General features: G+C 41.2%; 3 protein-coding genes across 5 annotated transcripts; 1 reads left to right on the forward strand and 2 right to left on the reverse strand.

Moving 5' to 3' along the window:
* Window positions 1-1,679: 1,679 nt before the first annotated feature.
* LOC121997446 (60S ribosomal protein L13a-4-like) lies at window positions 1,680-4,696 on the reverse strand. The gene is made up of 4 exons (XM_042551857.1): window positions 4,334-4,696; window positions 4,121-4,237; window positions 3,949-4,036; window positions 1,680-2,002 (listed from the first exon to the last, which is right to left on the reverse strand). Exons 1-4 carry the CDS (start codon window positions 4,603-4,605, stop codon window positions 1,853-1,855), a joined length of 627 nt encoding a protein of 208 aa, XP_042407791.1. The 5' UTR covers window positions 4,606-4,696; the 3' UTR covers window positions 1,680-1,852.
* A 203-nt stretch (window positions 4,697-4,899) lies between these two features.
* On the forward strand, window positions 4,900-23,310 carry LOC121997445 (importin subunit alpha-2-like). 3 transcript variants are annotated; one of them, XM_042551855.1, is made up of 11 exons: window positions 4,900-5,050; window positions 6,087-6,306; window positions 8,181-8,334; window positions 8,571-8,673; window positions 10,696-10,880; window positions 11,279-11,358; window positions 12,262-12,412; window positions 12,797-12,878; window positions 12,962-13,020; window positions 13,614-13,919; window positions 22,913-23,310. In XM_042551855.1, the coding sequence occupies exons 1-11, from the start codon at window positions 4,987-4,989 to the stop codon at window positions 23,072-23,074; spliced, it is 1,566 nt and encodes a 521-aa protein (XP_042407789.1). In that variant the 5' UTR covers window positions 4,900-4,986; the 3' UTR covers window positions 23,075-23,310. The 3 variants fall into 3 exon arrangements, with proteins under 3 accessions (XP_042407789.1, XP_042407790.1, XP_042407788.1); XM_042551854.1 differs by having other exon boundaries at window positions 4,906-5,050; window positions 6,084-6,306; XM_042551856.1 differs by lacking the exon at window positions 13,614-13,919 and having other exon boundaries at window positions 4,904-5,050; window positions 6,084-6,306.
* Window positions 23,311-23,741: 431 nt separating this feature from the next.
* Window positions 23,742-27,963, reverse strand: LOC121997449 (E3 SUMO-protein ligase SIZ1-like). Its single transcript, XM_042551862.1, has 6 exons — window positions 27,871-27,963; window positions 27,214-27,375; window positions 26,964-27,068; window positions 26,801-26,881; window positions 25,532-26,699; window positions 23,742-24,302 (listed from the first exon to the last, which is right to left on the reverse strand). Exons 1-6 carry the CDS (start codon window positions 27,961-27,963, stop codon window positions 24,166-24,168), a joined length of 1,746 nt encoding a protein of 581 aa, XP_042407796.1. The 3' UTR covers window positions 23,742-24,165.
* Between the last annotated feature and the right edge of the window lie 5 nt (window positions 27,964-27,968).

Genomic DNA, 27,968 nt, shown 5'->3' on the forward strand with positions numbered 1-27,968 from the left:
TTATTTTTGGAGTGATCAACTCAGTTTCATAAAAGTTTTATTAATCATCAAAGTAAATTGGAAAGTATATGTGTCGACTAGTTCAAAAGTTCAGTATCCTTTGGTTACACCCCCTATTTAGAGGAAAAATTCTTTGTAAATACGTCGTAGCTGGGGTTCAAATCGTGAGTGTTGAATGACAGTTTGGATATCCTACCGTGACACGATAATCCTGGGGACGCCTTATTCGCCTTTACATGGTGGCAAAAGACGAATACGCTCGCTCCCAGCGCCCCCGTCAATCCGTCTCAAGACCAACACGGAGGAGGTAAATCACGAGCGGCTACTAACCTTTAGAATAGTGACTAACGCATAAGGGAGGTATTTACCTCGACTTTATCGAGATTCGAATCTCAGACCTTATGATGACAATAGCTCATGCGCTAACCACTAGACCCATTCGAGGGAACCCTTATTCGCCTTTACATGATGGCAAAAAGCGAATACGCTCGCCTCCAGCACCTCCGCTAATCCGTCCTAGGGCCAACACGGAGGAGGTAAATCACGGACGGCTACTAGCCTTTGGAATAGTGACTAGCACATAAGGAAGTCATTTACTTCGACTTTACCGAAATTTGAACCCTAAATCTCATGATAATAACACATCATGCGCTAATCACTAGACTCATCCGAGGATACCTTATTCACCTTTACATGTACCGACAGAGAGTCACGATTATCCGTGCCTCATCTAAACTTTCTAACTCGGGCCTAAAATTTCATCCGTAGGAACCTTGCTTGAAAGGGTACTGGCATGCACAAATGGATCTGGGTACTTCATTTGTTGCAATCAAGACAATAGTAACATTCTTTGTTTGTTTGACTAAATAGATTAGAATATCCTATCCAGTTTTATTGATTAGAGGATGGTAATTTTATTATAATAAAATAAAAGATGAATTTTTAATAGATATATATTTTTGAGAATTTTTTTTTCTTAATTATGTGATGGTCGACTATAAATTAACTATGTAAGAGACATTTGAAATGAATATAATTATTTTTTTATTACACCTGAATAAATTAAAACCCCAAATAATAGTACAGCAGTACAATTTCTCAATTTCTTAGGTATTTAAGCATCCAATTATAATTTTAATAAATTAATGAATAAATTTTTTTAATGGTCGATTAACATAATAATACTAAATTTATTAGTCGATTAACATAATAATACTTAACTGATTAATTTCTTAGGTATTTTAGCATCCAATTATAATTTTAATAAATTAATAAATAAATTTTTTTAATGAACAATTAACATAATAATACTAAGTTTATTAATTGATTAACATAATAATACTAAACTGATTAGTTACTGCAAGTATTTTTAATTTAGTTTATTTTAATGATCGATAAAATTTTTTTATAAAATCAATTTAATTATTAATAAGTAAACTGAATATCCTGTGCTATTTAAAAAATAATTGAATGGATTAAAAGCACCCCTAAACTTCCAAGTTACGCCTTAATAATCTATAAAAATTTGCCTATAATCTGATAAAAGAAATGATAATATTTCGTAAATTCCCAAGAATAAATACCACAAATCGCAATCATTATTTTGTAAATTCCAAAAAAAGGACATGCAACTTACTTTATCAAAATGTTACAAAACTTGATTTTAAAAATATTTAATATTGTTATAAATCTGGTAATTTCCTTATTTTATAAATTCCAAAATCATTTAATATTGCATTACAAAGTTATAGAAACACACCCATAACACTAGTCCGAATAAACAAAAATGGCAAACAAACTCCGAATTATCCAACTGAGGATGACAAATTAAGTGAAGACGATCAAATACAACTCAATACTTCAATGGAGCAAGGATGTTAAGCTGAGAACCAAGCTCCTCGTCGTTGTCGGTTGCCTTCTCTGCCTTGGCACGAAGCTTCTGAAGCTGCTTTCGCCTCTCATAAGACACCTTGGCCCTTTCTTTCCTCTTCTCCTCTAATTCCTGTTTAAAACATTACCAGGTTAATCAGTCACGCTGACGTTTCAAAATTTAGAAAAAAGATATAAGGCAAACGGCACTTTCATAAAGACTTGGAACAAAATAAGTTCTACCCAACATAAAACTCCTTCCAAGCTACAATCATAATCAAGCAAGTTAGATTGTGATTACCTGGGAATCATAATCAGGCAACTTGTTATACAGGCACCTTCATAACGACTTGGAATACAATTTCTATCGCACAAAACTCCTTCCAAGTGACAATCATAATCAAGAAAGATTGGGATTGCCTGTGGAAAAATGTCTCTTTCTGTGACATCCCAATTTACTCTCACAAGGTGGATTTTAAATTAATTAAATTTCTTTACAAATTTAGATGGGTGAGCTACTGTTGACTTAGACTTAAGCATTTATGATTAATGGTTGTGTCTAACTAGTTAATGAGATGGTTCTCTCTATATAGCAGAGCAGACCTAATCCTAAGGATGGCGAAGTGTTAGAGAGACCTGTCTGCACGACCGTATTGTCAACATTCTGCAGATGTCACACTGATTAAGGTTGATTCTAAGTTATAAAACAAATATTAAGCAGGGCAGATTGTTATAACCGTGGTTCAATCCCACATGGTGAGTTGTGGACTACCCAAGAATCTTTTAGAAACCTTACGTGAATGAGCTGCTATTAACTTAGCTAACTTGGGCTGAATAATTTTGAATCAAAGATTGGGCCTGACAAGTTGATGGATCAATTTCTATCAAGTAGTTTGTGATACTTTAGGTCCCTCTCATACCTTTCAACTCTTGTAACCCTAGGCTGCTCAAGGACGAGAAAGAATCGACTTAATGGCATGCTCTTCTCTAAAATATTAAATCCCGAACCAAACTATCTCATTAACCTTAAGATTTATCGAAGTATATGCAATTGTTGCATGAATTCTTTATGGCCCAGAAAATTCAGACATAAGAGAATCCTCAAAAAAAAAAAACACCTTAAGTACAGAATATTCTGGCTTGAATATCTACACTGACCTTACAAGTTACAAGCAAAAATAAAAAATATAATTAACTATCGTCAACATACATCCAAAGAGGAAAAAAAAATCATACGACCAGTGAAAAGGGAGCTTGCAACTTTTTAACATTTTCAAAATATGATAGACAAATTAAACCAAAGCTTGGCTCAAGATATAAAGTAAAATTTCTTGCCTTATTTCATAAAACACTTTCAATTGCATTATTTAACCATATAAAGGCTTTCAGTGTAGAATTTAGGATGTCTGGTTGTTTAGGAAAAAAAAAGCAATATATGCATACAATCTTGGACAATCACAGATATAAATTCTTAAATAAAGCTCTTCAGATAATCTTTTTGAAACACATACCAATAGACTCTAGGTAAAGCTCTTCAGAAGACAAAATGAGAAAACAATGATTCTACTGATGTACAGACATAAAAAAATCACCTTTGGTTTGTAATTTTTACTACCATCAAATTATTAACACATGCAAAGAACGAAAAAAAATCCAAACTACTGAGATAGCAAATGAAATATTTCAAATACTTGAACCTTCTTAACACGCACTATACAAGGAGAATTAAATCAATAAATAACCACAATAAAATATGCAAAACAAAGTTCCAATTGTAGTCCAAGGTGTAAGGAATAGACTGACAGGGTAAGACTAAGGCAATCACTAGTTAATGTAGTAAAAAAAATTAGTAGATTTGATTATTATTTGCAATATAATCTAGGATAAAGTGCAGTGGAAAGATAATCCACATAGCCGATTCCAAGTAGTTGGAGAGAATATAGTTTGAGGATGATGATGAGCAAAGTACTGATCACAAAGGAGCTACCAGACGTTATTCATAGCAACTCTATAAAAATTATATAATCGTCAGAGTAATGGATGAAACACTAATGTTGAAGACAGTGGGAAATTCCCAACCTTAATAGTGTCGTAGTGATTCCATCCAACCTCTGATGAGAGATGACCAAGCAAGCAATACCTATGTCCAGGTCGAAGCCTCAACACCCTGACAACAAAATCTATCATTTAATCCGCATATTGAGACATTTTATATATATTGCAGAAAATTAGTCGACAAAGAACTGCTTACTTGAGGGCGTCCGGAACAACCTTTCTCTTCTTCTTGTCGTATGGCGGCGGCACCCCTTCATAGGCCTTGAGCCTTGCCAGTGCAGCAGCACCGCGCTTGGTTTTATGGGGAATCATCCTAAGACAAGAAAAGAGTGTTGATCTCGTAAATCTCTGACCCGACAAACAAAAGGAAAAGGTAAAACCAATCTGCGAAGTAGAGGTGATTAACTACCCGCGTATGGTACGCCAGAGGATCTTGGAAGGGGCGCGGAAGTGGATAGGGCCGTGGGACGGCTTGGTATTCATGCGCTTGCGGAGGAAACGGAGATACTTCATCTTCTGGCGGACTAGACCACCGGAGAGGCAGATCTCCTCGCAGCGAACGACGACGACACGCTGCCCATTGAGCAGCTCCTTCGCCAGGATCGACGCCAACCGACCCAGCATGTGGTGTCGGGCATCGACCACCACCCGCCCCGTGCACAGGCCCGACCCAGACACCATATTCGCCTTCGTCGACGCTCACTTCGCCGGCGGCTGGACTTGCGAACCCTGAGTCGTGCGAGCTCGCTCTCCTTTTATATGGATCGGGGGCTAGGGTTTTTTTCACTCCTCTTAACGGGGACGGAACCGATCGGGTTTGGTTCGGACTTTTGTTCCTACCCGTCTAGCGGAGACTGAGCTAGGTAGTTCAAATTTTCAATGTGAATTTTAATCTTTTTTTTTTTTTTACTACAACAAAAGGTAGTAGAGAGTCATATGTGTAAATAAATAAAAGTGAGGGTGTTTTCGAGCAAATAGTCGTTTTATATAGAATAAAAAACCACGGCGAGAAAGAGCGGAGAGGCGACTGGCGAGGGCAGGACACAGACGGAAGCCGGGGAAATGGCCGATGATGACGTCCCCCAACCATCTTCCCAGTACCGTCGAGAAGCGTTCAAGGCCTCAGGTACGATTACTTCCCTACTCTCTTTAGCTTCGCCGTTCGAAATACGCAATCGACTTCGCATGTTCTGGAGGGTTTGAAACCCTTGAAATATACCAAAAAAAAAAAAAATCAATTTTGTAGGATGCCGGTAAGTGAGCGATTGGTTTGTAGGCCTATAGTTAGTGGTCGTCTGTTTGCAACAAGGACGCTGCTTTGTCGTTAGATTATGCATCGTTTACTACTTATCCGAGCTAGTGCTCTGAGAAGTTCATCTTGTGCTAAGATAACGTTGATTTTCACTACTTTGTATATATTTTTCTTGATTAAAAGGTGAAATATGAACTTAGATTTGTTTCAGGTTTTTGAGCCTCAACTCGATTTGGTGGGGTGATAGAAAGGTCTGACTAGGTTAATGGAGCCAACTGTTTGCACCAACTAGTTGATAACCGTCAAAACCAGTACATGGATCTATTGAAGGACTTCTATAATCGTGTATGTTGTTCCTGTAGAATGTGAATCTGCTAGTGCATCAAATACTGAGAAACAGAGCACTGAGAAACAGAGCCATCATCAACTAACATCACAAGAGAGTTTTGATGCGTCCTCATTTTCTCTTGTGTTGGATATCTAAGTATCTTTTCGATATCCTTAAGCTTTTATTATGAGGTGGCTACATGTGTTTGTCGATATTGGGTAATGGAAATTTTAATTCCATGGTTCCTAGGTTCTGAAGTCTCAACATTGGTCCTTTTTCAACTAAGTAATTTTAAGTCAGATGGTATTTCATTATTTTGTGACATGTTGCAATGGGATCTGTTACTGACAGAAGATTAAACAAATGAAAACTAAAATAGATAGCTAGAACTTTCTACATTGATAACCAAGTCAGGAATTAACTGGCTCAGTGTTGTGTTTGTCAGAATTTCTTGTGAACAACTTCATCTGGGTAGGAGATATCTGATGGAATTATTTTCAATATTAGTTCTTTGTTGCGTCTATTTGTTAATTATGCATATATTAGTGTATTAGTGATGCTAACATTTATCTTGGCCAGCAGTACATAATACTTCTGCACAACGGAGGCGGCAACTTGCAGTTGCAGTAGGAAAAGAGAAACGAGAGGCCTTGATACGGGCAAAACGCTTGTGCCGAGAAGCATTTTTTGAAGATAATGAAGTTTCATTGGAAAGGGACATGGACACTGATGAGGAAAAAACAGTTTTGGATGCTCAAACTTCTCAAACTGTGGATGATCTAAAATCTGCACTGACATACCAGTATGTACTTTCTATTTTGACTAGATTTACATGATCACATTTACTTTCAAAAAGCTTAAAAATCTTGTATTTTACTCTCATGCATGTGTATTGTGTTTTTTTTTTTTTTTTTTTTTTTTTTGCATTTATATGTTGTTGTAAAGTTATTGTATGACCTGTTACTTTCAAGATCTTGTAAATTTTATGTCGTTTTCTAATTTCATGCAGTTTCCACCTAAAAAAAATTCTGTTTTCATTTGTACAGTTACTAAGTTTGATTGTTTTGTCATATTCAAATGATAATTATTTGCATAAATAGTTTTTTTGGTTATTTAATGTAAAATCAAACTCTATCTTTCTTACTACCAATCCATGAATGGCAGACAATAGTATGTGTTCTAGGAGTCCATGTGTTGTTGACAAGTTGAAAGAAATAAAGGTTAAGGGCAAGGATAAGAGGAAGATAAAAAAGAAAACATAAACAAACTTCTAGATGATGCAAATCTTCTTAATAATATGCTCTTGCATAGAGGTTAATGGAGGGATAAGAACAATGTAGTCGAAGCCTATTACTTGGGAAATATAGCTTCTTGTTAGCCTTCTATATCTTACTGCCTTTGTCGTCTTGTTGAGAGTTAAAATTAAAGCTGCTTCCTGAACAAGAAAACCAATAGAATAATTGTGCATGAAGCCATGAAGTAATTATCATGTTTGAATGAACCTTTGAAGTATTTTGTTGTCAGTTGAGTGAAGTTTTATATTATTAAATGTAATCGGAGTACAACTCTTGTTCATACAATCCTCAACCCTAATAATATATTGACAAAATAACAATGTGGGAGTAATCCATTATTTCTAACACACTCACAAGCTAGCTGGAGTATTGAAAATTTTCATTTTGTTGTGCAAAAAAGACATTGATTCGCATAAAGTGGCTGGGTAAAATATAGCAATCTCTTCTTTAAAAGAACTGCATGGCGCATTGATTTTCTGACATAACCTAATCACTAGCGAAGTGGTAATCAACATCAAATTTGTTAGTGTGTTCGTTAAACATTAGATTTCTTTTTATATTGATGAAACTGGATTTCCACAATGCCTATTTATCAGTTTGATGGTTGTAAATGTGAGTCCATCAGTTGAGGACTCAAAATCCACAACATCTTACAAGATGTTTGTTGTTATCCTATATTTCCTTTGACATTAGAATGAGGTACTTCATTTTTTCTTTCTCTTCCTTATTAGATTGTCTCTAATACAAATGCAGAGTTCCCAATATTTAGAAAACTAATTATCTTTGTTTGTTCACTAAGTAGTTTACATGAACCTAGCTGTTGTTGAAATTTGAAGCATATGAGATTTTATGCATTTAAGCAACAAATTTCAGATTTACCCATGTGATTGCTTCTGGAGATGGATGTGCTGAAACCAATAATCTGAGATTCTAGTCATACTTATTCAATGTTATTTGTGAGAGATTATCAGATATTTTGTCATGGGATTATAAGTTCAAGTGATTATTTCTAAATAATGAAATTATATTGAACTCTAACTTCTAATTATGGTTGAAGTGCAAAAAGAATTTGTTGATCAAAAGTTGAGACATTAACACAGGAATATAAACAGGGTTGGTTAAAAGCTGTAAATAAATTTGAAAATAGGTTTATTAGTTAACAGAAGACAGAGAGAATGGAGAATCAAGATCAAGGGAGCCAGTTTTACAATCTATCCTATTTTCTCACCTTGTCGCTTCTGTACTTTCTTGGAAATTCCGAATTCTCTCCCTATAATGTTCTGATAGACACTTTGAAAGCTAAAAATTATGTTCCTCATGTTAGCTTTCTTTTAGCCTTCATAAACCTCATTGGCCTGGTGTGTTTTAATCAAAACATCAGTGGAAAGGGAGCTACACAAAAAAAGGTGGAAACGTTACGTGAGCTGAGGCGGCTGTTATCGAAATCTGAAGTCCCTCCTGTCAAAGCAGCTCTCCAAGCTGGAGTCATTCCTCTCCTGGTGCAGTGCTTAGCTTTTGGCTCACCAGATGAACAGGTTTGCATCTTCTACCAATTCCTAATAATTTTTTGCAACTGGAAAACAGTTGTTCTGAAATAATTCAGAGGCATTCATGTTATCTGATCAACTTTCTTGCTATCTACATTTTATAAAGACTGATGTGGTCTTCTGAGTTCTGGTAATGCAGGAAATCATATCCATCCGACTATCTGAATTGATTACTTCTGAATGTTTGTCATGCTATTATAACTGTCTTTTTAATCTATATACAGTTGCTTGAGGCAGCTTGGTGTCTTACTAATATAGCTGCTGGGGACCCAGAAGAAACAAAGTCGTTAATGCCCGCACTTCCTTTGCTTGTTGCTCACATCGGAGGTTTGTTGGACACCTATAGTTTTCTAAGCATAGTGTTTTTTTGGTTGCTTTTTTATTTGTTTTTAGATGCTCCAAAGTGGTTTGTACTGAACAATTCTAGACATGGAAAGTTATAAAATCCATATGGTATGTCATTTTTTTCTGTCCTTGGCTCCTTGGTTCATTGTTTGGTTATTTCTACTATTTTGTCAGTTGCAATCATTAAGTTCATAAATTCTCTCCCTGCCTACAGACATATGGTATGTCATTTTTTTCTGTCCTTGGCTCCTTGGTTCATTGTTTGGTTATTTCTACTATTTTGTCAGTTGCAATCATTAAGTTCATAAATTCTCTCCCTGCCTACAGACGATGTCTGGTTCTTATTTAATTTTGTCCAAGTCTGCATAATTCTGTAGTGGCCTTGTGGTTGTTTCTTTTGTCTCACCGGCCAGATTGCAAAATAATCCCAATTTTGTGATCTCTGTTTGTTTTCTCTATTGTCTTTGCTTGTATGAGAACCTTAGCTTGAAATGCAAGCCTTTTTGAATCCATCTTGATATCTGAATTTATTATGTGAACTGTGTCTTGGTCAGAGGATTAAAATGCTCATCTTTCATGGAGAAATCCTTCTATACATGAATGGGTTTTTGATGAAAGCTAGGTGTAAACAGACCAACCAAGACCGTTTTAATGGTGCTTCAGACACAGAAAATCTCATGTTGTGCCTGTTGGCATGGCTGAGATTTTTCGTTTTGCTCTCTTGCTGAGACGCTGAACGAGTTGATACCATCACCAAACAAAAGGAGAAGGAGCAGAATGGCATATTAGCATCAACATTGAAGGAGAGAGTGAGAGAGAAGATCATCTATCGGAGGAGGGAGGAAGGAGTGAGAGAGAGAGACAATGAGATCCACTCTAATTTCGTGAGAGAAATGATGAGATCCACTATGTCGTCACGAGAGAGAGAGAGAGAGAGAGAGAGAGAGCAAGTAGCGGCTTCAGATGAGAGAGAGAGTTGGCGTCAAGAGAGACGGCGAGAGAGACAGATTGGAGAGAGTAATCGCGCAAGAGGTTAAAGGGAGAAAAAGAAGAAGAAAAGAAAGAAATTAGGATTTTATTTCAAAACTCCTTTAATTGAATAAGAAAATATGGTTAAAATTGATCTGAACAAATAATTTTCATTCAATCTTAAATTGATTAAATCAAGTTTGAATTAAACCCAATTTGAAGCTACTCAACCAAGATTATAACCCCTAGTCTACTCAAATGATAAACCCTACCCTACTCAAATGATCTTTTTTAATTGCCATACTCTTATACTTGTAAGTACCAAAATTGTATTGACACAGCATGATGCAGTACAAAAATATTATTGTTCCAATCAAAGATACTCTGATACAGCTCAGGATTTTACACCTTAGTTACCTTGGTTACGACAATTTGGTTGCTACTGTTTTTGTTTTGTTTTTTGCAACCAGTTTTTTTTCTAAAATAATAATAAAAAAAGCTAAGGTAGGAGAGATTCCTACAAAGTAGTAGTATATATAGATAGAAAGTTAGAAGCACTTACATATATGAGGAGTTCTGGACTCTGAATTAACTAGTAGGAGAAAGGATCCCTGTCGAGGTTAAACAAAATGCCAAAGCATGAGCTGTTAATATTTGCAATCAGAGTTACAAGGTTCACTCACAAAAATTATACTACAATGGAGTTCCATAGGACAGTAGTTTTAGCCATGCATGTAGCTAATATGCATCATGTATCTGCATTCACATGTTTCATATTAAAGTATTCATCCACATTAGATGTATTAACAAGAAGTATGGGATGATAATATGCTTTTATTAGTTATCATTTTTATTACTCAAAAATAACTCTACTGACATGTAGTATATGTAATGAATAATGGCTAGGATTTAGTGAACCAGGTTGATTTTGATAATATTCTTTGGTGGCAAAAAAGTTTATGTTTTTGTTCTGGAATCTTTCTTTCTTGCATGTCTAAAATCTTATCAGTATTACCTAAACTGTTTATCTGGTAGAGAAGAGTTTGGTGGCCATTGCTGAGCAGTGTGCTTGGGCTTTGGGAAATGTTGCCGGTGAAGGAGAAGAGCTGAGAAATATTTTACTTGCACAAGGAGCTCTATTACCTCTTGCACGTTTAATGATGTCTAATAAAGGTTCCACTGCAAGGACAGCTGCATGGGCATTATCGAATCTCCTTAAGGTATGCATTCTTTAGTTTTATTAAGTTGAAATGTTTCATTATGAAATGTTTCATTAACAGTTATAGATAATATAATATATATTTATATAAATATATTTGTCCTGAGTGAATTTTAGCAAATTTAGTGTCCTGTAGTCCTGTAGAAGAGATGATTCTTGCTTTTCATAAAATCTGGCAGTCTCTTGTGACTATCTATTAAAAATTTACTCTCAAATTCCCTTATAGGATTTAGCAAGAACTAAAAATTTGTGTGTTCCTGGTGAGTGTCATAGTTTCATTTACAGGTGTTATTTACATGTTCATCCACATTTCAGTATCATCTCAAGGTTGCTGTTTACTATGAATTTTTGTTCATTCATTAGCCTTTGTACTTTATATTGTTCAATATTTACATGCAGGGACCCCATCCTAAAGCTGCATCAGAACTGATAAAAATCAAGGGGGTAATTGATGCAATTGTGCAACACCTAAGGAAAGAGTAAGTTGTTGCTTGGCTTTTCATGATTTCCTTATTTTTAGGTTTGAACGAAATTTGATCATCTTCTCTAGAAGTTCTATTGATTGATGCTTGGAATAAAACTAACCAGCATTGTTGTTGACTGTTTCTTTGTTTTTGTTAACTATAAATCTATAGATTAGATCCTTTCCTAATAGCTTAAACTCTTGAAGCAGGCAGTCGCTATTAAAACTTTTTCATGGTATGGCAATATGAAAGCACATCTTGTATACTCAAATACTGGCCCATCCTTGTATGTGGTCTTATCTGTCACATGGTTTGTGTGTGATTGGGTTGCACTCTCTTGTGACTTAGTCCTTGCTCTGACTTGCCACAAGCAAATGTTAAATCATAATCAATAGATCGGTTCATTTCCTAATAGCTCAAGCTTTTGGAAGTGATTTCAGTATTAACTTAAGAACCAATCATACTGAAATTGTTCCTGAATACTTACACATCTGCTTGTTAATACTCCTTGCCAGCATTTTCAAATCTGTGATCTTGTAGATTCTAGAGGAATGAAATGCTTAGTGAAGGGCATTTCAAGTTTTTGATGTAGGTCCTGTCGCTGTCTTTCTTTTAGGGATTTGACCATCAAATCTCTTTACACATTATCTCTTGGTTTTTTTGTTAGTTTGGTCTCTCCTTAAATGTTATCCTTTTTTGTTCTTTGTGTTAAGAGTAGTTTATTTTATAACTTATGATTTAACAAGAAGAGTATTGGTTTTGGTAAAAGCCCTTCAAATTTGTTAAGATTTCTCTAACCTGCTTCTGCAACATGCTCAATGCAATATTTTCAAATACTATTGTTAAGATCTTCACTTGTCATGATGCCTGTTGGATAATTTACCTACTTATGTGCTATATTTGTCGCTGAATTGGCAGGGATGATGAGTTGGTGACTGAAGTAGCATGGGTGGTTGTTTATCTGTCAGCCCTTTCAGAAGTGGCTGTTGGTTTACTATTAAAGAATGATGTTGCTCAACTCCTAGTCGGAAAGTTAGCTGCATCTGAGAGTTTGCAGTTGCTAATTCCGGTAATATGTTTTTCCATGAGATTTAATCTTCTTGCATTATAGTTACATTCTTTTCTTATGGTTAATAAGTATGAACTATTATCACCTTGCTAGGCATCATCTTAAGGTACATCTTTATCCTGCTAGCTTGAGAAATGAGTAAAACCCCAAGAACTCAAGTGTGACATACACAAACTTGAGTTACTTGATAGTTGATACTCATTGTTATTTAGTGTCCTAGTTTGTTCTTGCTCTCTTCCCCTCATGATACAAACACTACATTGCTGGGGGTTGGGAATATTTCTTATATTTTCTTTTAGATGTTGGATGCCGGCGACGTTATTTCCCAATATCCGAAGTTGCAGATAATCTAGATTTTCACCTGCTGATATTTCATTCATTTAGGTGCTTCGCAGTTTGGGTAATCTTGTAGCTGCTGATGGCTATATGACAGACAAGGTCCTAATTGTTGGATATAACATCACAGGTTTTCTTCTGATTCTCTCGAGTAACATACATATGAGAATTTTTTTTGATGCTCAGCATAACTTATCTTCATTTATTTTCCAGAACAATTATTATCTGGGTTGATAAAATGTTTGAAAAACGAGCATCGGGTCTTGAAAAAGGTACGTAATAATGAAATGGGTTAATTGATAAATTTATCACAAGCTTCTTTTGGATTTTAATATCTACCATAACATTTCAATGTTTTTCATATCCATGGCATTATTTTTGTTTGAGTGTAAAATCTAGCTCCTGTCTGTTTTTCATTAACTCGATGGCATGCAGCAACAGATCCCCCTATCAACACCATGTCAACATTGATGTCTCCTTTTTTTCACATAGTTTTTTTTTCAAAGGATGAGAGAAGGAGACAATTTCTTGCCCTACCAACCCCTGGAAAGAAAAAAGAAGAGGAAATATGTCATGGGCCAGATCAATGCTCAGTGTTGACATGGTGCTGATGTAGGTTGAATGAGTGATCTGTCTTTTGCCCGTATCATCGAATTAACATCAGCTTGACTCAAAACAAGGCAGATTATGGATTTTAACTTAACATATAAACATTGCTATGGAGATAAAAAAAAATTGAAATGCTGTGATAAAAAATCCATTCAAAGGTTGTAGTAGATTTATCAATTAAACCCTAATAAAGTTTTAATGTGTATGGAAAGCATTCTCTTTTTCTTCCCGATAAAATCCTTTATCAACAATTTAGGAAGCTGCATGGGTTCTATCTAACATAGCAGCAGGATCTATCAAGCACAAGGAGTTGATCTATTCTAGTGAGGCAATGCCTTTATTGATTCATCTTCTATTAAATGCAACATTTGATATCAGAAAGGAAGTAGCATATACTCTTGGAAACCTATGTGTTGCCCCCTCAAAGGATTTAGAACAGCCAAGCATAATTGTGCACCACCTGGTTTCACTCATAGAGCATGGATGCCTTCCTGGCTTTGTGCATTTGGTTCGATCTGTGGATATTCAAAGTGCAAGATTGGGACTTCAGTTTTTGGAACTGGTGAGGAAATCATTATTCTTTAATTTTTACGCTTTCAATTTCACTTTTTTATTAATCATTTTCCTTGAACATTAATTCTAAAGTTATTCTACTATAGGTTTCATGAGAGGATAACAGATTTTTTAAATATTATCATTGATATGAAAGTTGAGGAATGAGGATATACTTTCTATGGATACCTACATTAGATAACCTAGAAAACGGAAGGAGCATCTGGAAATCAAACATAGTGAATGGCCAATTTTAAGGAACCTTTAAGCCCTAAAAGCAATTAATTGTTTCATTCACAAACTTCTCTTGATAGTTACTACCCTTCATATTTAATATCCATCAGGGTTTCAATTCGTTAAAGAGAATTTATTTTTGTTTCAGAAAAATAAACGAACTATGACTAGGCAAAACCGAATATATTGCTATCTCCTATAAATCCAACTTCTTAGTCCCAGAAGCAAAGAAAAAGAGAAAGAATGATACCATGGAAAGGTATCTAGTATTTTGCTGATTGGGTTTATTGAAGCAGTGACATGGATATGCGACATCGAGTTGAATTTCATTAAGTTCATAGCTTGTGGATAGCTTACTATTTTTCATGATGCTTTTAGTTCATAAGAATAGTTATTGTGTTCCTATAAATACTCATGGAATAAGCTTTGTAATGTTTAGGTGCAAAAGTGAACTTGGAATACTAATTCTCCTAGACTTGTGATTCCCTATTCATATGAAATTTATATTTCTTATATGTTTATTTTTTGAATAATAAAATTCCTACTCCATTCAACCCCCTAAAAATTATTGTATGAACATGGACCAAGCAGATTGGGTAGACCGATCTAGCCTAGTGGGATAGGCATATTGATTAGGTTAGTTGATTTGGATGAACTGGTTAGGTTGGTTTTGCCAGGTGAACTGAGTTTGAGTCAAGTGAACTGGACGAGCCGAGTGGGAAAGGATCGTCTGTCATGTCATCGGGTAAGCTGGGCTAATCAAGTAGGTCATGTTGAATGATCTATAAAACCAAGATAACTAGATGGTTTGGTTTGGTTTCCCCAAGCAAACTGGAAGGCCTTGTCGGATTGTATGGGTTGAACAAGCTAGTCAAGCCAACTGAGCTTGGTTGATCAATAGGTCATGTTGGATTGGTTGGACCGAGTAGGTGGATTGGTTAGGCCTGGTGAGTTTGTAGGGTCAAGCGAGCAGATTGGTCAAGTCGGTCAAATCAAGCTGACAAACTGGTCAGGCAATTCAGTAGGGTGGGCTTAGTGAGTCAAATAGGTTGATAAGGCTAAATAAGTCCATGCAGTCCGGGGAGCTAGACCAATGTACCCGTATGGGGCCAGGCAGGCATGGTAGATCGCATCATGCTATGCAAATTGAGACAAAATAGTTTAAAATGAGATACATGATGATCCTGTCCGAACCAGGGGTAAACGAACGCTGGGGATGTGGCGCTCCCTGCTGGATCCTCGAGTGCTCCGGCGAACCTGCAACAAAATCGAGCCGGGAGGGGAGTCCCGGCGATGGCCCTCCGACGCTCAAGTCAGGCAAGCAGACAGCAGATATGAGGCTCCAACATGCGAGAGAGAGTACCTCCGGCGAAGGGTGAGGACCCTTATATAGGGTTGTGAAGAGGCATGTGCACTCATACCGAGGTGCACACGTGTTCTGTGTCATACCTTAGTATGGGCTTGTCAGATGAGCTTGCCTGACCCCTTACTGCTACAGTCTGAGCATGTCTCTGATGGGACAGTGAGCCCATGCCCTAAGATCCTGCGTATCACCTGCTGTCAGAGGATGTTTCTGTCCTTGTCTCCATGCCGAGCGTCCGACCGGTCGGCGGTTTCCTCACGTCCGACCGGTCGGACGTGTTGATCCGCTCGGGAGCTTCCTGGTCGTGTGCTCGGGACTGTTCGCAGTGTTGATACTTTATTCTTTCGGCCAAGCAGGCCATGCACGGCACTACTATACTGTTCATCATGAGCGTCGGAACCCCGACTCCTCGCCGGGGTATATCACTTCCGCTCGGAAGCTTCCGCCGGTCGTCACCATCATAATCAGCCCCGCTTCGTCGGCCTTCCATCCGTCCTCAGGCTGGGACCCTTCAGGAAGTGGGTCCCCCATTCTTATCGCCGGATCACTTGCCTCCCCTTCAAGTCTAGTCGAAGGAGGCAGTGAGTCCGACTGACTGGACTATGTGTCCGAGCGGGCGGTCGTCGCCTTACCGTCGCTTATAATATCCCTTGAGCCGTTCGGCCCTTATGCCAAATTCAGCCGCTCGGCTCTTCGTTTTGGATGTCTTGGCGCTCAACGTGGATGTTTGCTTGTCTAAATCTTCTCGAAAATCACGCAAATCCTTTTCATTAAGTCGAAGCATGCGCGGTATGGGCGCATTAATTGCGCCTGGTGACAGAGCGCCACGTGGCTCTTCTCGCGTGGCGGTGATGATCCGTACGATGGGACGCCGATTGTTTTGAAATGGACGGTTAGATGATGACCTCGTCTCTCGTGACCTGCATCCGACGGACGAGGCTGACCAGCCTCGTTCGCATAAAGCCTTCGTCTTCGCCCTTACGCTGCATTCTCTGTTTAATTGCGCGTCCTCCGTCGAAGGTGCCCACGGCTGCGTCGTTCCGGCTGTCCTAGTTCTTGCCTCTTGGTGGTTTTCGGCTTTCTGGTGATCCTCTCCGTTCATCTTCCCTTAGTAAGCTTCTCCCTTCCTTTCGTTCGGCCTTTCCCTTTCGCGGGGAACTCCTTTCGTCCCCTTGCTTGCGAACTTTTATCTGTCCTCCGTTTCCGAGTTTCTTTCGGCTTCCTTCTTTCTTTTTCTTGGTACTTTAGTCATGACGAGCACTTCCGTACCCGCTGTTGAGGTTCATGGTCCCTGGTATATGACCATGGAGAGTAAATTTGACGAGGAGCGCGCTCGGCGTCTTGTTCGGACGTACGGGATCCCGGACGACCATGAAATAGTGGTAGCCGACCCGACCGACCGACCCCATAACCCGCCGATCGGTACCATTTGTTTTTTTCTGGACCAATTCCAGGGCGGCCTTAGATTTCCTACCCATCCGTTTATTTTGGAAGTTTGTAATTATTTCCGCATCCCGCTCAGCCAACTTGTGCCGAATTCCTTTAGGCTACTGAGCGGGATGGTCGTCCTCTTTAGGCTGCACAATATCCCCCTCGACCCCAAGATATTCCACTACTTCTTCTACCCCAAACAATCCGAGTTGGGCACTTTTATTTTCCAAAGTAGAATAGGCTTCAAATTTTTTGATAATATGCCGACCTCTAACAAGCACTGGAAGGAGTCCTTCTTCTACATACGACTTCCCGAGCGGCCAGCATTCCGAACCAAATGGCAGACTGCTGTGCTGACCCAGCCGGAGCTCGGCAAATTCGGCCTACCTTCATGCGGCGAACTGGTTGTCCGGTCAGCGGTACAAAATCGACCAGTTGCTTCTCAAGGGGGTGTTGTACATTTTTGGATTATCTCCCGTTCGGGCCAATCTCCCCTACCGCATGAGTTAGGACTTTTTACTCTCTTTGCCTTTTTTGTCTAACTGATTTCTTCCAGCTGAAGTCATGTGGCGCTCCAAGGCTACCGATCATCCGAAATTGAAAGCCGTGGAAATCGAGGCTACCAAAAGAACTCACGAGCGGGTCTAATTCCCAGCCGGCAACAGAGAGGGGACGCATCACCCAAATGGTTACCCCCCGCTCAACAGAGGTTGAGGCGGATCTCGCTTCCTCCGCCCACAGAGTTAGGAGTCCCCAGCCGGGATTCACCATCGAAGTTCGCGAAACGCCGGGACTCACCTTCACGACCCAAGAGGGCGAACCACGGGCGCCGATCGAGGTCGCCCGATCGCACGCCGTCGCAGATCGGACCTCCGGTGGCCTCGCCCCACACGCCCTCCGGCTCTCCTCCTCGGACTCGTCGCCGCTTACGACGGTTGGGCAAACATCAACCATAGGGGAGTCCCTGGCCAGCGATCATGCCGAGGAAGTGCCGCCACCCGACCACAAGACTACCCTTCGATTCCCATCGGAGGAATATTTATTGTCCGCCGATCGGCCATCAAGCCCCGCTCATGAAATAACCTGACGGGTCCGCTCGCCAAACTTTTGAGGACGCCCAGATTCGGGTGGCCTCACGACGCCTAAGCATTTCTACGATAACCACATGCAACAGCCACCTGTAGGTTCATCTTTCTTCTGTGCCCTCACATCGCTTGGTTCCCGATTTTATTATTTCCTTACAAAGATTGGGCCGAGCAATCGCCACTAGCCATCGGCTAGCCGAAATGGAGGATCTCATGGAAAACCCAAGTCTCGGGGTCCATCTCGAGCGGAGAAACAAGCCTCGAGGTCGAATGGAAGAAGTCCACCGACCGCCACAAAGGTGGCCCGACTTGAGACTTGGTGAAGAAGCGACGAGACGTGAAGCGCCAAGAGTGAAGAAGGGCGATCACGATCGGACAAGATGAAAGTTGAAGTCCGAGCCCTAGATCAACAATCTAAGAAGCTAGAAGCCCAATTAACCGCCGAACGGGATGGGCGCTCAGCTGAACGCACTAAAGCGGAGGTGGACCAAAAAGTTCTCCAGGATTCACTAACTGCCTCCCGAGCGGCGCTCAGAAAGTACAAGAAGGGAGAGCCGAGTCGCCTAGCAGCAGCGCGCCAAGAATACCTCCACTCGGAGCGGTTCGGCGCAAAATTTGGTGGCAACGTCTCCTCAACTTTCGCCGAGGCGGTCAAGGTCACCATGGCGTACTTGAAGAAGGGGGGGCACCTTCCTGCTGACCTGAGCATTCCCTCTTCAGATCTGGCGGCTATGATTGACGATATCCCGGACGCCTTTTTTAATTTTGAGGACCCGGAGTGAGGCGAGTTCTTCCAAGTACTTTCTGTATTTCATCCGCTTCGCGGATGTAAAATTTTTGTACGCGCCGTTCGGCATAGTTGTGTTCCTTTGCTTGTATTTTTGTTTGCCCTTCATTGCCCTTCTTTTGTCTGTTTGGTGCTTATCCGTAGAGTCAGTTAAGCTCCACGTGTTTCCCACTAGACGACCGATCGGGTCAATTAATTGACTCGATTTCCTTGAAATCGTTTAGCGATTGGCTATACTGTTTGCATTCAGTGAATGCGAAGTATTGGCAAACCGATAGCCGATCGGACTTAATTAATTTAGTACTTGCGAACGCTCGTTATTTGACGTCCTTAGTTCCGTCCAGTAAGTTCGCAGTCGCGGGTTCGGCGTGGATATTTATAGCCGATCGGCGCGGCTCTCGATCTTTAACGACGGAGCTCGTCGGCGCGGATATTTATAGCCGGTCGGCGCGGCTCTCGATTTTACGAATTAGAGTTTCGGATATTTATAGCTTGGCCGCGGCTCTCGATTTTAACGACGAGTTGGTGCGGATATTTATACCTCGGCACGGCCTCGATTTTAACGACTGAGCTCGCTGCGATATTTATATGCTCGGCGCTGGCTCGATTTTAACGACCGAGCTCGGGCGCGGATATTTATACCTGGCCGAGGCTCTCGATCTTAACGTTGAGCTGCTTACGGGATATTTATAGCTTGCCTGCCGGCTCTCGATTTTAACGACGGAGCCTCGGCCTCTCCGCCGGGATTTATAGACGCTGCCTGCCTCACGGTTTAACGTCTGGGTTACGGTCTTCCACTCGGAGAGTTTATGACGCCTTTTTACGGCTTAACGCCCAGGCTCTTCCGCCGAGAGTTTATAGACGCCCTGCCTTACGCTTAACGTCTGGCTAGACGGTCTTCCGCCGGAGAGTTTATAGACGCCTGCCTCTACGGCTTAACGTCTGGCTACGGCGGATATTTATAATCGACGCATCTACGGTTTAACGTCTGGCTGACGGTCTTCCGCTCGAGAGTTTATAGACGTCGGCTCGTCTCACGGTTTAACGTCTGGGCTAGACGGTTTTCCGCCGGAGAGTTTATAGACGCCTCTGCCCTACGGCTTAACGTTTGGGCCAGACGGTCTTCCGCCGGAGAGTTTATAGACGCCGCCTCGTCTCTGACGGTCTTCCGCTCGGAGAGTTTATAGACGCCTGCTCTCTACGCTTTAACGTCCCTGGCTAGACTTCTTCGCCGGATATTTATAGCGGCCTACGGCGTCTACTTTAACATCCGGGCTAGACAGCACGGATATTTTATAGCCGGCGGCTCTCGATCTTTAACGACGGACTCGGCCTTTCAAGGCTAACTCCTTACCAGTGTCGAGCGACCTTGGCCTCAGATCATCATCCCGCTAGAACAATATTTACGCCCGAACAAAGACGGATCATTCGCCACAAGTAAATATATAACCTCCAAACGATCGGCCGGGGCTTTCAGTCGAGCTGGCTCGATTATTATACCTCCGAACGGCTCGGGGCCTTCATTGGTCGAGCGCTTGGCTCGGTTATTATACCTCCGGCCGAACGGCTCGGGGCCTTCATTGGTCGAGCGCTTGGCTCGGTTATTATACCTCCGGCCGAACGGCTCGGGGCCTTCATTATTCGAGCGCTTGGCTCGGCTAATTTATATGCCCCTGCCGAATCGGCGTGGGGTCTTCACGCGGTAAGCCGTTCGGCGGAGAATGCTCAATGTGTTTTCATCTTTTTGCTTCCTGCATTACAAGTGTATTGGCGACCGAAATGTATATAAATTTGCATTTAGCGCACCTTTCACCCAGCTCGGATAACGTACTCCCGGCCGAACGGCTCAGGGTCTGCTTCGTCGAGCGCTTGGCTCGGATATTATACCTCCGGCTGAACGGCTCGGGGCCTACTTTATTGAGTCGGTGGCTTGGATCTTCATCCGCTCGACGACCCGTCCACCCATCTTTCTCCTATGTAGTCAATTCATCGCTTGACATCAAACTCCCGCTCTTGAGGTTCCAGAAGAGGGGCTTGCTATAAGTTGAATTCGGGAGACGAAGCATCTGCTTTTGAGGGAAATGACTGAGGCAGTCGATGCTTCCGCTCGGCCGCTACCTCTTGGACCGCCGGGGACTTCGCATGATGCGCCCGGGATGCCTCAACTCTTGGTCCTCTTGGTGGCTGATGAGCAACGGGCTGCTTCTGTTCGGCATGGGTTCCCTTCCGTCGGGCAGCCTCCGCCTCTTCCACATTTATATACTCATTCGCCCGGTGTAGCATGTGGTCGTAGTCTCTAGGCGGTTTGCGAATGAGCGCGCGAAAGAAGTCCCCTTCCGCGAGGCCTTGCGTGAATGCGTTTACCATTGTCTCCGAGGTGGCTGTGGGGATATCCACCGCTACCTGATTAAATCTCTGTATATACGCCCGGAGAGATTCTCTTGGTGCTTGTTTGATGGTGAACAGGCTGACGCTTGTCCTTTGATAACGTCGGCTGCTCGCAAAGTGATGAAGAAATGCCGTTCGGAACTCCTGGAAACTAGTGATAGAGCCGTCCGGCAACCTCCGAAACCACCTATGTGCAGATTCCGATAGAGTGGTGAGAAATACCTGGCACTTTACGCCATCGGAGTACTGATGCAAGGTGGCGATGCTGTCGAACTTCCCCAAATGATCGTCGGGGTCGGTCGTCCCATTGTAAGATCCGATCGGCGGTGGTGTGTAGTATTTTGGTAACGGATCCCGATGTATGGCTTCAGAGAACTGTCGGTGAACCTGCTCGGGCGGTGCGTTAGCTCGGGGAGTTTTGCCCTTCCTATGATCCCGAACGGGAGGCTCATCCGATGAAGATCCTTGCTCCCCGTGAGCGGGCGCGATTTCTGGGGGAGTACGGAAGAGTGCCTGAGGGAACCCTCCTGTTGAAACATATTCCGGGCGGTCTGCTTGCGCGCCTTGCAGGCCGCGGTTGCTGGTCATCGGCTAGCGCTTTTCTTCTTGCTGCGCCACCATCTTGGCTGCCTGCGCTTGCTATAGCATCTCCAACTCTTCTTGAATAAGAGTCACGGTGGTTAGTCTTCTAACGTCATCCATCTTCTCGGCTCGGATGCAGGTGACGTTCCCACAGAGGCGCCAAATATGATCCTCTCCGAAAGTCGAAGAGACGGATGCTGGGGATGTGACGCTCTTACTAACCTCCGGTGGACTTCGCTCCCGCCTGTAATATAAACAGCGTCAGTGCCGAGCCAGGGAAGGGGTCCCGGCGATGACCCTCCGATGCTCAAGTCAGTCTCCGGCGAAGGGTGAGGACCCTTATATAGGGCTGTGAAGAGGCATGTGCACTCATACCGAGGTGCACACGTGTTCTGTGCCATACCTTAGTATGGGCTTGTCAGATGAGCTTGTCTGACCCCTTACTGCTACAGTCTGAGCATGTCTCTGATGGGACAGTGAGCCCATGCCCTAAGATCCTGCGTATCACCTGCTGTCAGAGGATGTTTCTGTTCTTGTCTCCATGCCGAGCGTCCGACCGGTCGGCGGTTTCCTCACGTCCGACCGGTCGGACGTGCTGATCCGCTCGGGAGCTTCCTGGTCGTGTGCTCGGGATTGTTCGCAGTGTTGATACTTTATTCTTTCGGCCGAGCAGGCCATGCACGGCACTACTATACTGTTCATCATGAGCGTCGGAATCCCGACTCCCCGCCGGGGTGTATCGCTTCCGGTCGGAAGCTTCCGCCGGTCGTCACCATCATAATCAGCTCGGCCAAGCTTCTGGTTGGCCTTTTACCTTTCGACCTCCTCGTGGCATTGACTCTGTTAAATGGGGTCCCCCATTCTTACTGTCGGATCACATGACTTTTGAAATTATTTGCTATACACTCGTGATAATTTCATCCAAATATAAGAATAACTATTGCATGTTCATTCCATTCACCGTGAACTAAACGAACACTTATTTTTATTATGCCTTGTCTATTTCATTCCTTAGGAATACCTGATTCACTGCCTATTCTATTCGTCAAACTAATGTGCCATCATGCTTCAATACTCATGTTTATTCGCAGGATCATTCCTCTTTCATATTCACTACCTACACACTTTTGCAGGTTATGAGGGGAATGCCAAATGGTGAAGGCCTAAAACTCGTGGAGGAGGATGGAATCGACGCAATGGAACGATTCCAGTTTCACGAGAATGAAGAGATCAGGAACATGGCTAATGGTCTAATCGACAAGTATTTTGGTGAGGACTATGGCCTCGATGAGTAAGAAGGCACTCACGTCACCTTCACTGACTTTTTTCTCGGGTTCTTTGGTGTTCTTGATGTACAAATTTAAGAGTTGCCAACTCTAAATAATGTTTTTAGAATTCTTTTGTTGGCTCAAAAATAGCGTACAATTGACAGAATACCAGGGGATGTCTGTTTGTGGTGGTTTGATTAATTTAGATTGTACTCTGGGGAAATTGTGATAATATTCTCTAAAGATTTAATAGCATCTTTAAAGTAGCCTCGAACTTTTACTTGTAAAATCAATGGCGATGACTGATGAGAGGTGCGTGAAATCATCCATCTCCCTCAGCAAGCGATCCTTTTCTGCACGTAATATATCCACATAATTTAAGCTGTATTTTGGAGGTGAACTTGCTGCTCGATTTTAGAGCAGTGGCACCGCAGCGAGTTGATTAGAACATAATGACCGACACGCCTCTCGGTCCATCAATTTCTTTTCGCCAACAATTTGACAAAACAATTGAATTGACAATATATGTTTTGAATACAAAAAATAGTTCCATTGAAAAAAAAAACAAAGTGTAGCAAATCAAGCCGGGAAACAGTGTTAGAGACGGAGGACATTTTGGTACAATGAACTGGAAGAGATGCAAATCAGGCATTTCCGAATATGAGGGCCTGAACTCAAAATTCTTGGCTAGGTATTTGTGGGAAGAATATCATTGCATGAACACCAATCACAATAATTAATAGGATTTCTGTAGATCTAAAGTTAACATCAATGTCGGCCAGTGGATAAATACCCTCTTCGACTGCCACCAATATCGGGTATTAGGGCTATTGACAACATACATTAACTAATGAAACAATTATTATACACCAGCAATAACTCTCTCCTATTGAATCTAATTGTATTTTCTGCAGCCCAACATTAGCAGCAAAAAAACTTGAGGTTTACCTCATCATATGGCTTGTGACAGTATAAGTGATATCTTTCACAGTTGGAATTTCCAGCAATCCTTGCAGATTGTCTGGCCTCTCCCACACACGATCATAGGAGCTTCCCAGCGGTGTGAGACACGAAACCGCCTTTTAATTCCCAATCCAAACCGAGTTGCCACTTGATAGTTAATCAGAATCTGTGTCTATTGACAGATACAACCGACGCCTAACCGCTCGTTGCTGGCCAGGAGAAGAATCAGGTCTTTGAGTTCTTGGTGATGGTTTATTGCTTTCGCTGCGGTTTATGCTTAGTAGCAATGAGGCTGTATGTACAGAATAAGCAGCAAAGAGAGAATGAGAAGCAAAAACATCGAAGATAATCAGGAATGAATTAGAATTGTTGTCCTGTTAGTAAGCATAAAACAAAGAAGGTAGGTATTGTCTACGTAACGAAGGCATGCAAGGCAAAGCTAAAGACCAAGTGACTTCATAGAACACAAATCAGAGTGCATATAACATTATAGATGCCAATGATATTTCACAAAACATGATAATCAATCTGACCTCGTAGTTATTTGAAAATAGGAAACTGCAAAATCGTAAAAATAAGAACCAGATGCAATAAGCATTTTGCATGAAGTAATAAAACATTATGTTACTTAAAACCACAATGCTCAATGCAATATACATATGGTTAAGATAACCTGCTAATAGCATCAGCTCGTGATGAGTGACGTGTGTATGCTAAAGTATGTAGAAATGTGCTTATTGTTTGATCCATATGCAGTAGCTTGAACCGAACGGAGCTTGAAGCATGTCTTATTAGCCTGTAGAAATTGTCATGAGGAAAGAGCAGTTCACACAGCTTTCTAGCAGGTGGTAACCACCCATTGGCCAGGTACTCACTTTGAGGCTTAGAAATGGGAAGCCAAGGAAATGTGGAAAGGAACTCTCAGAAGAGAGAGCTTGACGAGTGTAGCAACAACCAAGAGATCAGACCTCACCTTGGCCAACCAAAATCTCAGCTTGGCGCTGGAATGACACTAAAATACCACCTTAACCCAACTATAACGCATGCCTGACCAATTCCATTTCAGGCAAGTTGTATTTAACTGAACTGAATCACCCAAGCTTCAGCCAAACTCCCATCAGTTTGGACGAACTGGATTCCAACTTCATTGATCAAACTCCAATCACCACGAGGCTTTTCTAGTTAATTTTGGATTCAAAATCTCTGCTAAGGTCTGAAATTCTAGCAGATCCGTTACCAGTTGTGATTTTTCCGATAACTTGTATGTACATATATCATCATCAAAAGAAATTAAAACTTTTCCTTGCTTTCACAGTATGCTGCAAAAAGTAGTGAAATCAAAATACTTAACTAACCATCCTTTAAAGCTTTTGATGTTTAAGTTCGCATGCATAATAGGACAACTAATTGCTATATCTATATAGCAAAGTAGTGCACTTGTATTGGTGATGCTAAGCTACTGATGATCGTGAATCATAATTAAGAGATGAGCACTAGTATTTCTGCTGACAAGGTACTTACCAGCATCACTTAGTACATCCATCTGAGTCTCCGTGGGTGGCTCCAGCTGCCTTGAAATGGATCCGTTCAAAGGGGCAGACTCACCATGACCACTGCCAGCAGCAAGTCTAAGAGATATCCAATCATCAGAGTTCATCCCATTTGGTAAGTCAGTTTGGTTGATCATGCCATCTTGAAGGGCTACACCAACTGGCTGGTTAGGAAGAAAAATTTGTAGAGAAGGGTCATCATCTGTAAATGCAAGGGGATCATCAACAAAGCTTTCTTGCATTGTAGCGCTGGCCTGACAATTTGAAAACTCTTGGACTTCGGAAGTTTCCTCGCCATCATGTGGTGTCAAACCAAAGCCATTGAGGGGTGGACAGTCAACAGTAGCTTGTGGATCAGCCAGGACATCTAGGACCTCTGTTCCGAAAAGTTGGAAATTTGAGGCCGGCGGAGGGCAAGTTTGCATTGGCCACATGGGCATGGGCATCACAAAATCATCAGTGTTATTAAACAACTCAAGGAATGACGTTCCACTTGTCTCTGGACAAGGGTTCTCAGAGTATCTTTCTGAAGCCTTGGGATGAGTTGGAAAAGCAACCATATCAATTTCAGATGGATGAACTCCATTTGTAGGTTCAGGAGAAATTAATGTGATGTTATCTTCATCCGAATCACTCAAGCAAATCACATCTGGTTCTTCTAATGGCGCTGGAGGTCTATCATCCATACTGTATGTTCCATCAAAAATAAAAGATTCAAAGTCGTGGCAATTGTTCAGTGACAAATTAAAAGGCCCTTCAAATTCTTGATTTACGCTTTGGTCCTCCCCTTCTCTATAGCTTCCAGTTGCACTGCTACTCATATTTATTATGTTCTGACTATTATTGTCAAGCCTAAGAATAGGACTCCGAGATGACGAAGCCCTAGTATCTTCAGGTCCTCCATTTGCATCTAATTTCATCCCTAAATTCAGAGTAAATCGGCTCGATGATGGACTTTTCTGCTTCACATGCCTTAGATCGCCAAAATCAGACTTTGCTTGTACATCCACATTATCTGAGAGGGTACCATCAGGCAAATGCCATCTGGAAAGATCTCGATATTCTACTTCACCCTTAACACGCCAAGAACCATCAGGCTTTACATCGATCTCAGTTACATCTTCTCCGCAATTTTGAAGCTGTTAGCACCACAAGAAAAGTGATACTGAATATTGAAATGACAAAATCAACATGAAAGTCAAATGGAATGGTAGCAAACCGAAGTTCCACATAAACCTACCATAGAAGTGATACGATTAAAATATGGATCAATAATAATGTTCTCGAGTGCATAGTTCTTTAGACATATTGGGCATTGCCACTACAAAAGAGAAATTCTTGATGAGTAAACAAGGAAAATAAAACAAATATTGAGGAAAGAAAAATTCCAAGAACAGCATAACCTTCCGAGATCTGCGGTTAAGCTCTACAAAAGCTTCTAGATCAAAACCTTTCATATGAGCACAAGGCTTGAACCTTCCTGCTACTCTAATCCGAGAACCAGTCATCTGAAGGTATATTAGGGAAAGATTTTGGTTAGCATCCACAGTGTGATCGATCATGAAGGAATAGAGGTCAACAACCAGGATAGCTAAATTCATTGACCCAAGGTTGATTTAATTCTTTAGCATAGAATTTTACACTATCACTTACTGGGCAACGGAGATTCACAGTTACAGAATCAGCTACAAGTTCTATATCACTATCACTGTCTGCATTTTCAGCCTCAGCTCCACCACCAACACAGCGCCGAACACGAGCAAGTGCTTCCTGAAATTGCTCACCATTTGCTTCCTTTGGAACCAGATTAAGAACCTGAAGATCAATGAGTTAGTTAAAATAAGTGTCACGCCGATTTCAACATTAATATCTACTAAAGGTTGAAACAGAAGATAATAGGAATGCAAGAATAAGTCTCAATGAAATATGTTTGATGGTTAGCTAGTATGACATGTAACACTTGGACAAGCTTTGCTGTATGGAAAATTATACAGACACCATATTTTCGCCTTATAAAAACATCTGGATGTAGACAATTTGTTAGGAGATATAACAAATCTGAAATAGAAATGAAAAAAAGAAAGAGAAATACAAGATGCTCCCACAATTTGGATGATGCTCAATATCAGTGTTATTAGCTACTGAACCAAAAAGCAAAGCCAATCTTTGGGGGTTATGTTTCTTCCAATGGATCATCTAGCTACTTAGTGCCAAGAACAATGAGGTAACACAAGGGCCATTATTACCAATGAACAATTTGAATCCAGTGAAGATGTAAGTTGCCAATTCAAGAAAATATAGTTACATTACTTGTTGAACTGTCCGCCTCTTGACAAGTCTGATTCCAAAGCAGAAAACACGAGCATCATTCCTTGATAAAACAATTTTGTTAACTCCTTCCATACTAC

The sequence above is a fragment of the Zingiber officinale genome, chromosome 6A (genome assembly GCF_018446385.1).
Source record: "Zingiber officinale cultivar Zhangliang chromosome 6A, Zo_v1.1, whole genome shotgun sequence".
Lineage (NCBI taxonomy): Eukaryota > Viridiplantae > Streptophyta > Magnoliopsida > Zingiberales > Zingiberaceae > Zingiber > Zingiber officinale.